The following is a 12219-nucleotide window of genomic DNA, read 5'->3' as shown; positions in this document are numbered from 1 at the left end:
AAAATAAGCTCACTTTGTTGTTGGGGAAAGCCAAAGCCGATTAGGATAAACCAATGACTAAGCATAAGTCTTCCAAACTAATTACACAGTTCACCATGTGAAGTATAATTGGAAGCCTCCAAATGCGGGCTGCTTTGCTTTCACAGGAGTTCTAGAAAGTGAGAATTACCTAGCGAGCTCGGCACTGAGCTGCCCTATCATTGCTGGGAACAGCTGAAAGGTGTGGAACTGCTCCATCCGGGACGAAGCCGAGAATTCATTAAGTTTAAAGGCCTCTTTTTGATCTCCGAAATCCTATAAGTGAGAATTTAAGAAACCGGTACTTGAAGGAGGGGCCTGAAGGGGAGAAGGAGGAAGCCCGTGTGTGTGGAGTTTCTTTGATCCAGTGCATTTTAATTACCAGGCTGGGCTCTTCCGGGTGGCTCTGCCGGGAGAACAGTGCAGAACAGGCCGCCTCGTCGTCAGGGTCTGCACGGGCATATCTGGAGCATCATTTACCTGCCATTTTTTGGAATGGCCTATATACATCATTCCTGTGTGTATGAAATCAGGAACACAGATAACGTCCACTAAGAAACCCAGGGCAGTAAAACAAATTACCGTATATCAACGTTTTTGACAAATGAACAAAACCTGCTCCTTCTGAGAAAGACGCTGCTTGGTGGTAAAGTGGGAGGTGGGGCTTAATAAACAGTAAAAAGAGGCGAAGGGTAGGTTGTGCACAAACAAGTGACTATCCAGGCTTTCCTCAGCATGGGCTGAGTGATCTTGGAGAACTTCCTCACCTTTCTCAACATCAGCCTCATCACCTACATAATAGCTCTGCCAACCATCTCACTTGACGTCCTTGAGAAGCACGTTGTAAAATGCATTAGAAAGCTTAGCACCAGTAACTCCAATTCAGAAACAGCGCACAGTAAAAGGATCTTCATAGTAAAACCTGGACCTCAAAAATTCCGAGTTTCATTAATTACATCTAGCCGGTGAAATAGGGAGATGGAAATACTATAACAGTTTTTCTGGCTCTTACTCATAGGATGAAGTTCCAGTTTATAAATAGTGGCTTTTTCCAAATAAAGAATCCCTTCACTGTCCCTGCGTCATGAAGTCCCAAAATAAACTCTAACATGGTTTAGACGGCTGATTATATACCATGCTTATTACTACTGACAACGTATTATTTCGGTTATAGCCTATAGATACCTTAGATTATAATCTATCCATCCTATTAGTGTTTGAATACTTTCTACATTGCTGACTTTTCAAGCTTAAAACTAACCTTAGGAATAATTCAGTCCAGGGGTCAGCAAACTATGGTTCACAGACCAAATCTGATTCATCACCTGTTTTTGTAAATAAAGTTTTATTGGCACACAACTACATGCATCTGTTTGCCTGCTGGTGATGGCTGCTTTCATCCTACAAGAGCAGAAGTGAGTAGCTGCAACAAGGACTACATGGATTGCAAAGCTGCAAATATTTACTATCTGGCCCTTTTTAAGTTTTCCAACCCCTTCCCTGAGAAGAGAAGCCAAGGCCAGCAAAGGAACAACCTGTCAAGCTGTCCCACAGAGGTCAGTCCACTGTCAGGCCCAGCATGAAGCCCTGGAGTATCTGCTGCCTTACCCTTCTCCAAGGACAGACAACCCCAGAACAGCTACCCAGGGGTGGGAATGCCATCCTCACCCCTGGGTAGCTCATGGTGACCTGTGGATTCTGCCAACCTGTTAGCTGTTAACCTCAGTTGGCAGAGTCCTTACGCCAGTGGCCACGCTTCATGACCTCATCTTAAATATAAACAAGTAACAACGTCTCTAACCTGGGGGAGAGGGGGTGAATTTTCTGGGAGGAAGGTGGAAGAAAAACACAAAAGGGTTTACAAGCCTCCAATTTAAGTTATTTAAAGCTCCCGGTGTGTCATTCTGTACCCACTCCACTTCCAGTAATGACATATTTAAACTCCCTTAGCTCAGCCCCTTGATAGCAGTCTTACCCATCTTGATTGCCACCTGAAATAAACAGCTGGAGCAGCTGCCACCTCGGGCAGGATGGGATGAGGGAGAGGAGAGAGGAATGACGGCAAGGAGACCTAAAAAGAGAGTGGTACACCTTGCATGGAAGCTGTGAAAGGAAAGTTCTAGACTTGGAGGAAAAGGAAGTAGGGTGTGAATTCTGGCTCTTACACTGTCTTACCTGGGTGACCTCTGCTGACACTCAGCCTCCCTGGCCCTGTCTACCTTCGCCAAATGGACTGGATGATACCAATATCTGCTGCACAGGTAAAATGCGGTGATGAATGTCCAGGTCCCCAGCACTCCGGGGCACACTGAAGGGCACAATATCTTCCTGTCCTTTGCATCTTGCCCACCGTCAGTCTCTCTTGGGGACTGATCAGCAGTTGGAACAGGGCGCAGAGTTCAGATGGCGTTATCAGACAAGCCTGGAGGGGGAGTCCACACCCAGCTCTACCTCCTGGAGGGCTGTGACCTTGAGTCCAAGAGACAATCCCACCAAGACCCCACTTAACAGTCTACAACATGGAGAATATCACTACCAGCCCCCCAGAGAAAAATTAAATGAGATAATGTGAGTAAATGGCCTGGCCTAGTATCCCACACTTCGCACTCGCATATACCTCATTAAATTGCAGTTGGTTAAAGAGAGTCAAAAACAATTTCACACAGTTAGAAATGTGTGTGCACAGGGGGTGTACACATGTGTGTGAATATACTTCATGCAAGTGTGTGTGTGTGTGTGTGTGCGCACATTCATTCTGTTTCCTTCAACCAGAATATAAAGTACCAAAGGGGAGAGGCAGTCTGTCAATTTACCTGTTACCTCCTTTCACAACCACTGGATTTACTCACTGTACTGCTCCCAAGGCCCAGCAGCAGAGTCTCCCTGACTTTGGTCCTTCTAGATTCAAATAAGTTATGCCAGAATCCTGAGAGGTGGTGAGTCCTGCCCAAGGGGACACACACAGTAACACAAACCACCAGCCAAATGAGAAATAAGCTATTCTGCAGACAGACACAAATAATGCACAGAGTCTGTGTATGAAAAAAAGCTACTAAAATATGAGCATTGAAGAGCATTATGGCTTTGATACATTCAAAAGCCTCCTTAGTCTTTTAATAAAACACTCGATAAGTCTGCACATCCTGCCAGAGTCCACAAACATTACTGCAAAATTAACTGGGCAGCTTCAGACCCGGCGAGTGCCATGCCAGGGAAGATGGTTTGTGACTGCTTCTCAGACAAAAGGACAACTGTTCTAAGGGCAGCAATGGTGGCCACTGTGGGCATGGCCAAAGCTTGCAGTGTGTCTTACTGGAGGCATACTGGGTCACAATGATAAGTGTTAACGAAAAACAAGAGAGAGAGAAACAGAAATAGAGAAAGGAAGAAAGAGAGAGAGGGACAGAAAGAAACCAAGGGTTGGGGACGTGCAGAGATGTGCTATGTGTTGGCAAGTAGAAGCCTGTCTGGAATACTCTAAAAGCCCATCTGGGCAGCACCGACTTTCCTGACACAAATAGGCCCATGAGATTCCAAGGCAGGTTATGGCTCGAAAAAGAAATCCCACTTCATGTTTGCAAACACTACCCCTGGACTTGTTTTAAAAGCAGAAAGATAGCAAAGAGGGCTCACCCTCCAGAGCTTTCCATTATGCAAGCCGGACCTGTCTCATTTAATTATTTCCAATCCCTCTCCCTAGGCAAGGTGGGGCTGGGTGACGGACAAATCCCCCTTACTGCTTTAAATCAGTCTGGAAGAGAGAAGTGCTATAACGTACACAGTCATCAACACACTTGGCGATTCTTTAGACCCAGCCAGAATGAATCCATCCCCAGCTGACAACACCAGAAAGGGCCATGCGGGAGGCCTTTTCAAAACCAACCTGGAAGGGCAGTTCAGAGCCACTCAGAATGCAAGGCTGGGCTGGAGGAGGCTGGCTTCTCTTTGTTGCACAGTCCCCTATCCAGGCAGAAATAAATACCAGAGACAAGAACATCTCCATTTTGAGGCTGAATAAAGGTCATGGCCCTCATCCCAGACAGTAGTTCACAAACAGACACACCTGGGGACAGGGTCATAGCTGCCCATCACCCTGGGCAAACCAACAGCACAGAACCTTCAGCCTGGCCGGTGGGTGGCTGTGCCTTTCTACCCATGGCAAGCACGACACCCATCGTGGGAGGAAACAAGTGACGGAGCTTAGCACAGGCACTGTGTCTTCTCAGGACGCCTCAGCAGCTCTCTCCCACGTCAGCTCTTCAGCAGGAAGACCCAAACCTGTCAGGAGGAGACTGTCCCAGACCTGGGCTCCCACGCAATGTCCACAATTACTCAAAGATGCAGGACTCAGCCTCCTTGAACCTGCCATTTCCACAAGGGCCAGAGGAGGGTGGCATACACAAAAGCCAACACGGGTCAGCCCCCCTAAGGCAACAGGGCCATCTGAAGAATGTGTCGTCCTCAGCAAGAACCCACTCTCAAGGCACCATCCCCCTTCACCCACTAGAAAGAGGCCAAATTAAACACCTCACCCACGGTGGCATGTCCCATTTGTCGGTCTAACTCTCTATCATACACACACCTTCTCACACTCTGTTTCCTGGCTGCTGTGGGGCTGTTGGGTTGGTCCCAGCCTGTTCCAGAAGCAGAGCCCAGGGGTAATTTTACTGCTGTCTCACAGACATTCAAGTCAGAGAATGCTGACAGGTACAGGCCTCGCATCTTTTCCGAGTCTCCGTGGGCATTTGACAGGGGAGGGTTCAGCTGCAAAGGGCCCCAGGGAGTCTCAGCTCTCAGTGCATTTTCCAAACAGGCACAGAAGGGAGAAGCCCAGCACCAACCTGCAGGCCTCTAGCAGCTTCTGTGGGAGCTCTGCCCTGCGAGTCACAGCCCCACATCCCTCCCCAGCCGCCGTCACCACCAGCTCCCAGCACAAGCCCCATGTGGCCAGCAAATGCCCGCAAAACTGCACTAAAAGGCCACTCTGTCTGCTCCTGCCAGCACGTGGGACATCACACCAAATGCAAGCCAGACTCTTCCATCTCAGCTTCTGCTGAATTTCACTTAAATCATGATGTCCAGGTTCAAGGACAAGGTTCTTGAGGACACAGCTGTAGCAGGGGCGGGGGCCATGGTAGCCTCTTCTTAGGACTGATGAGGCTACTTCTGGCATGTGCCATCTAACCCCATCCAGCGCTTACCTTGCCAAACTGCTCGAAATATTGCTTTACATCTTCCACTACTGTGTTCGCAGATAACCCGCCTACAAATATTTTCTTTGTTCTTGTGACCATCTGCAAGAAATGACAAGAGAAAGGCATGGGTTAACCAGGTTATCTAAAGCAGGGCTCAAGAGGCTGCTGAAACAATCTGCTCTCCACATTTCTCTAGGAAGGCAATTTTAGATATATTCAAGCTGCATGGCGCGGGCATTTAGATGTCTAAGGATGCTAGAGACAGCCACTCTGCATATCTCAGGCATTCAGATGGCAACCTAAAAGCTTGAGTTTCATACAGACACAGAGACTTTAGAACCTCATTGGCCACAACACCCAACTTCATTCTGATGGACTAGCAAAAAGAGAAAAATCACATGTCAAGCTATTTTAAAGCTAAGAGACGTGAACAAAACAGACCTAAATGCATAAAAACTGCTGCCCAGAAACTATCCGCAAAACCTGTCAATAAGAAATGCACACGATTCAAAACTGTGTGCAGGCTGTCTACGCTGAGCTGTTTGTGCTAGGTGCTGGTATACGTCTGCAAGCGACGCAGACGCTGACCTCGCACCTGGGGACCACCCTGCAAGTTCTGTCCAGGATTCCTCCTCCTGATTTCCTGTGATTCACCTTGATTCACCCTGCATCCAGTCAAGCCCAGCTAATCCCCAGATCCCCATACTGTTGTCCCTGCAAGTCCTTCTCCTTGGGGTGCCTCTCCACGCCTAAACCCAACTACGGCAAGTTGTAACCTTCCTCCAGGATCCAGCACCTTTCTCCAAAATTCAAAATAGTTATTTATCAATCCAGCCAGGAGTTAGTCCGCCCTTTTCTGAAACCCCCTAACAGTGTCTCCATATCCCTGTCTTAGCACTCACTGCTCTCCACCTTGTGTGAAGTTACCTCCTCCTCCAGACAATAAGCTCTTGACTCCTCTACAAATCCTCCACCAGGCCAGGCACAGGGTCAGGCACATAGAAGCCAACACTGAATGTTTTGTGGATGTACGTGTGAAAAAATGTGGCCTCATTTCCGAATCCCACCAGCTCCCAAGCCAAAGGAGTAGGAAGCTCAATGACATTAACTGCTGAGAGTGGGAACCAAAATCTTACACGTAGGAGCCAAAATCAAGAAAATAAATTTCTTTCTAAAGACTGAGTTTAGGCTATGTGCCATTTTAGTTTTACTGTCACAATAAAAAAATAAAAGGAGAATGACATTAACTGTTCAGAGTGGGAACCAAAATCTTACACGTAGGAGCCAAAATCAAGAAAATAAATTTCGTTTTAAAGACTGAGTTTAGGCTATGTGCCATTTTAGTTTTACTGTCACAATACAAAATTGTAGAATTTGATGGGTGAGGCTCTGACCAGTTTGTTGGCATATAATCAACACACAAATGTCATCTGTTTCTACTGCAACTCGATGTGATGTAGGATGCTGAAGCATAGGAGCCATGGCTGCCTGGGTCAGTCATCACAGAGGCTCCTGGCACATCTGCTGAGTGAATGAGTGGACCAACCCACCTCAACAGGAGCCTGAGGTGAGTGACACCAGGGGTCACAGTGGTTACTGGCAGGCTGTGCTGTAGGGTACTGGAAATCCAGCTCCTGGGTCTAACTCTGGGTGTGATCCTGGGCAGGACTCACTTCCTCCTAGGTATGAGTTTTCTGCAGCACGAGATGCTGGGCCAGGGCTCCAAGGTCCCACCTAATGCCCAATTCCCATGAATCCACGAGCATCATAGCCATGATGCAGAGAGGCTTGCAGACTCCAGGGAGCTCTTGCTTTAGCTTAGTAGCTCCCACAGAAGACACATGCCACCACAACCTGCTGGTTGACCCCAAACTTGAATATCCTTGTCATGGATGTTCCACAGTGTTTTAAGAGGACACTGTTCTAACAACTCAGTATACCACCTACTCCCTACTTCCTCCTGCCCAGTAGAACCAAGCAGTGGCTTGCTCATGTGTTTAAAGCTGGGATTGACTGTTTTTTCACCTCTTTTCAGATGAATGGGGGATTAGATGAGATAGTGCATGTGAAAAATTCTATGAAGATCCCACCACTGTGCACAGCACTGAGCTCCAAGTACCTCTCATGACCTGGTAGGCCTCTTATGCTCACTCATTATTGTCCATCTTCCCTTCTCACCCATTCCTTAAGTCTCCCTGGTAAATCAAGGTCACTTGAATGGCAAAATTCCATCAAGCCCTTTCCAGATTTAAATCTGTCCCTACACTCATGAATCACCAAATTTTACTAATCTAACTTTGCTAATGTATTCATTCAACAGATATATTAAGTGTGAGGTGCTGGAGCTTACATTCTAATAGAATGTGGAATGTAATCCACTATAAAATGAAGATATAATGATTAGCCTACCATACAAGGTTCCTATTAGGAGTAAATTAAGTAACGTATGCCAAGTGTCGAGCAGGGCACTGTGTAGTCGCTAAGTAAATGGTCACTGTAACTGACCAAAGTCAGTTACTAGACTCATCTTTCAAGCTCAGAACTAAACATGCAGCAAAAAGACACATTACACAAAAACATGTCTTTGAAAAGGCATCTCTTACTGCCCTATTGTCTTCCACTATAATTTCAAAAACACTTTCCTACATCTCTGCATGCTTTCAGGTGGGCAGATATTCCCAATAGTTTAATTTTAGATTTTTCATTCCTTTTTTTTCCTTAACCCAGCCAAGTAATTAAATATCTGTAAAGAAACGCTAACGTGATCTACCAACATGTACTAGTAGAGTTCTCAACTTGAAGAAACTCTGGAGAGCCATACTATAATCTGAACCCCACAGTCTCATTTATACACTGTTTAGAGTCGGGCGGGTATACAGCAGCCCTGTCTATATTCCAAACGTTCATGTGGTCCCAGAGAATTCAACAAACAACATGTCTTTATTCCAAATAACAGAAGTCAACAGATTGTTCATTCCCCAGTAACTGGTAAAATGAAAATATCTCTTCATACACCCTCCACCATTGCCTTGTAGCCATAAACCTGCCTAGACAGAGCCCTAAACACAGAGGCAGCCATTCAGCTATAAATCTACACAGTCCCCAAAAAGCCTTTAAAACACTTTTTTTTAAAAAGGATGAGAAATTCCAGGTCCCAGACAATGCACCAAAGTGTCCAAGTTACTAAAACATCCTCTCCAGGGACCAGATCAGATACAGTGATGGATCCCACTCCTCAGCAAACACTGAAAGAAACTGTTTTAATCAAAACCTTTCCAAACATGAAAAGGCCAGCGGAAACATGGGCAACCCTTGGTTAGCTGCTCGCCAGTGTCTCGGCTTTAGGAGAAGGGGGCACAGCTGTGGGGGTGACAGGACTGTGCACAGTGACCTCTCCCTCCAGGGGCGTGCTGGGGGAAATGGAAGTGATTTATTTTGAGAATGCTGCCAACATGACTGCCAAATGGACTGTGGCCTGCTGCACAATTTGCATTCTGGTGAGGGACACGGGAGGCAGAGAACCCTAGAGTCACACATTCTTCTCTCGGTTTCCTTGCCATCTCCATGGCTACTGAGGAGGGCAGGAAGGGGATGGGGCTGGGATGTTGTGTCCTGACTCTCAGTGGGACTAAATGGAGGTCCTCGAATTCCCATCAATACTATGCAAGGTTTCTATGGACACGTGAGTGTGCACACACATGTATATGCACATGCATGGGTGTGTGTTTGGGTCAACTCCAGTCCCACCCCTTGAGTCTTGGCCTCTATTTGCCTAAGGAACCATTCAGTATCCCTGGAACTTTAAACCTGGATACAGCGAGCTGGACAAGGTTCCCAGGCCCCCGGGCTCTATACTCCTTTTGGGTTATAAAAAAAAAAAAAAATCTCTTTACCCAGTGAGAGAGAGCCACCTGTTTTCCTCCTAGGATAGGCCCTTCAGGTAACTGTTTCCTAACCTGCAGCCCTAACACCAGTAGAGTATCCATATAGGATACAGGGAAGCAGCCACTGCATCCCACAATGCTCAGATGGCCCCACTCAGCTCCACAGGGAACTGAGACGGAGAGCCACCCATCTGTTTCAGGGAGCTTAGTCCAAAATCCATTAGGAAATTGATCTTAAATTTCCTTTGCTTGGAGTTTTTAGCAGAGAGGTTGCAGATAACATGTTGGTACATGAGTGCTTCCCACCATTACAGACACCAGATACCTACCCGACAGCCTTGCACCATGTGGGGACAGTCCCCTCTCCCAGCAGGCGCCCCTCCTTTTATGGTTTAAGGTGTCACTCTGGAAAGCAGGAGGTGTCCGTGTGCACGTGTGCGTGTGTGCACTCTTGCCCGTATGCACAAAGGGCAGTGGGGAGTGTTCAGGCTCTCACAAATCATTGCTGGAAAGTTCTGCGTCTAGACCTGTAATTTAACTAAACACCGCTGCTCTCCACATACCCCTTGGCTCCATAAAGAAAACCCCAGCACCCATTCCAGTTTGGAAAATTGCTGTTTACACGTAAGAACTGGCCAAAGCCAGTACTAACCAGAGCTGCAAAGAGCACTCCACCTCCCTGCCTCTAAACAGAGAGCTGGCTTTTCAAGTTAAAAAAATTCCCTTTTAAAAAATGTGTTTCCATCAGAAACGGTCACTAGGAATGGGACCACTGTTTGTATTTTCATAAAATAGGATAAAGCAAACGAGGTGTGTGTGTGTGTGTGTGTGTGGTGTGTGTAGTGTGTGTGCTGTGTGTGTTTTGTGTGTGTGTTGAAGGCAAAGTGGGGGAAGGGGAGGTTAGAAAAGAGAAACTACTTTTAAAAATGAGATTAAAGGGAAAACTTAATTCCAACAGCACTGGCCTAAAGATATTCGTTATCATACAAGGAAAACAAAAACAAAACAAACACCAAAAAAACCAAATATTTCTTAATCAGAACAAATACATGAAAAGGCAGGAAATGGCTCTGGAGAGCCTTAAATGAGTATGAGAAAGGCCCACAGAAATTAAATCAGCTCTGGCTATTATCATGTTCCTTAAAAGAGTTCAAATTCCCCATGATGAAAAAATGTAAGCCATCTTCACTCCCCAAGAACACAGGCTTGTTTGCAGATGATGCCTCATCTGTGGGAACCCCAAGGTGGAGAAAGCCCAGGAAAGATGTTAAAAATGCTGGCACTGGGTAGGATGCTGCAAACCTTCTAGTTCATCCTCCCCATTGTGCAGATGGAAAAGTCAAGTCAATGAGATGACTCGCGTGCTAGTTAAAGGCAAGGCAGATAGTCAGGAGGACAGCTTTCCCAGGCTCAGACAAGGGCTCTGTCTATTACCCCATTCTGTCCAGTGACACTGAAGAACAAAAGTGCTCACCAAATTCAGAATCCAGGATGAAATCCTATGTATCTGCCAATATGGCAGTCTTCTCCTATCAGTCTGCATTTGAGAATTAAGTCCAATCTTTGTATGGCAGACCCTTGAGCAGGGCTGCCTGAGATCACAGAACTCCCGAACATCAAGGCTCCATTCCCCAAGGTGTTTCATTCAAGGGACCTGCCCTCTAAAATCCCTACTTCTCCCCATATTTTTCCCATCCTCCCTCACCCTCACAACTGCCAATACTACCATTCTTGCCACCACCAACTCCACCACCATCACCCTCGGGGCCACCCTCCTGCCACCTTCATCACTACCATAACTGCTATCACCATCACATCTGAATCCAGTGTCAAACTTACTTAGCTTGCAAAATCAGAACACAGGTCAAGTATTGGGCATCTTCTCCAACTGTTTCTAGGATCATGTGTGGAAAAGAGACTGGGGTGGATCAAAAAGAGTTCCTCCAAAATTCATATCCATCTAGAATTTCAGAAAGTGACTTTATTTGGAAACAGGGTCTTTACAGATGTAATTAGTTAAGAATCTTGAGATGAAGTTATCCTGGACATAGGGTAAGCCCTAAATTCAGTAACGGGTGTCCTTCTGAGAAGCGGACAAACAGACACAGAAAGAAGGTGGCCATGTGCAGATGAAGGCAGGGCCTTGAGTGATGTGCCTGCAAGCCAAAGAATACCAAGAATTGCTGGCAACCACCAGAAGCTAGGAGAGAGGTATGGGACAATTTTTGCCACAGAGCCTCCAGAGGGAACCAGTCCTGCTGACACCTTGATTGCAGACTTCTGGACTCTTGAACTATGAAAGACTGTATTTCTATTTCTTAAACCAATCAGTGTGTGGTAATTTGTTGCAGCTGTCCCACAAAACTAATACACAGATCAATTTGGGAGAAGCCCAAGGACACTACTGCCTTGATCTCACCTTTTTTTGGTGACAGCAGAGCCACAGTCCACATGGAAACTCTATCAATTATGGGGGAGGAGGGCATCACACCTACCCAAGCAAGGCAAGTCACGCCCACTGGCAGAGGCCACAGGGAGTACATCTCTGCCTTAAATGGTCAAATGACACCTGTCTTGAGGTGAGGAATGGGAAGGACAAAGCCTTCTGTAAGGAGAGGCAACCCAAAGGTGACACAAGGATTCAAGTTCCTCTGATAAAACACATGATGAAGGCCGGGCTCAGTGGCTCACGCCTGTAATCCCAGCACTTTGGGAGGCCGAGGTGGGCGGATCATGAGGTCAGGAGATCGAGACCATCCTGGCTAACGTGGTGAAACCCTGTCTCTACTAAAAATACAAAAAAATTAGCCAGGCATAGTGGCAGGCGCCTGTAGTCCCAGCCAGGCTGAGGCAGGAGAATGGCGTGAACTTGAGAGGCGGACCTTGCAGTGAGCCGAGATTGCGCCACTGCACTCCAGCCTGGGTGACTGGGCGAGACTCCATCTCCAAAATAAATAAATAAATAAATAGATAAATAAATACACATGATGCAAGTAAGGCCAGGGTTTACACAAGGGCAGGCTCCCGCCTAATAAAATCTGAGACGTTGAGATATACTTTATACTTTTCCCCTATGGAAAAGCCCTTTTACTGGTGTCTGCTTCCATGCCTAGAATTCTCTG

General features: G+C 46.6%; 1 protein-coding gene across 9 annotated transcripts in view; it reads right to left on the bottom strand.

The window, feature by feature from the left end:
• The window catches only part of MSI2 (musashi RNA binding protein 2), a 431132-nt gene that overhangs the window by 279125 nt on the left and 139788 nt on the right, over positions 1-12219 (bottom strand). For all 9 annotated transcript variants that reach the window (XR_010117987.1, XM_055256382.2, XM_055256387.2 and 6 more), the window contains one exon: positions 5220-5312. Coding sequence is in view for 8 of the 9 variants with exons in the window: in XM_055256382.2 (XP_055112357.1) it covers positions 5220-5312 (93 nt within the window). In the remaining variant the exon portion in view is untranslated. The remainder of the gene's footprint in view (positions 1-5219; positions 5313-12219) is intronic.

The sequence above is a fragment of the Symphalangus syndactylus genome, chromosome 20, assembly GCF_028878055.3.
Source record: "Symphalangus syndactylus isolate Jambi chromosome 20, NHGRI_mSymSyn1-v2.1_pri, whole genome shotgun sequence".
In the NCBI taxonomy this organism is placed as follows: Eukaryota; Metazoa; Chordata; class Mammalia; order Primates; family Hylobatidae; genus Symphalangus; species Symphalangus syndactylus.
Note: the sequence above shows the minus strand (reverse complement) of the source record. Positions and strands in the feature narration are given on the sequence as shown.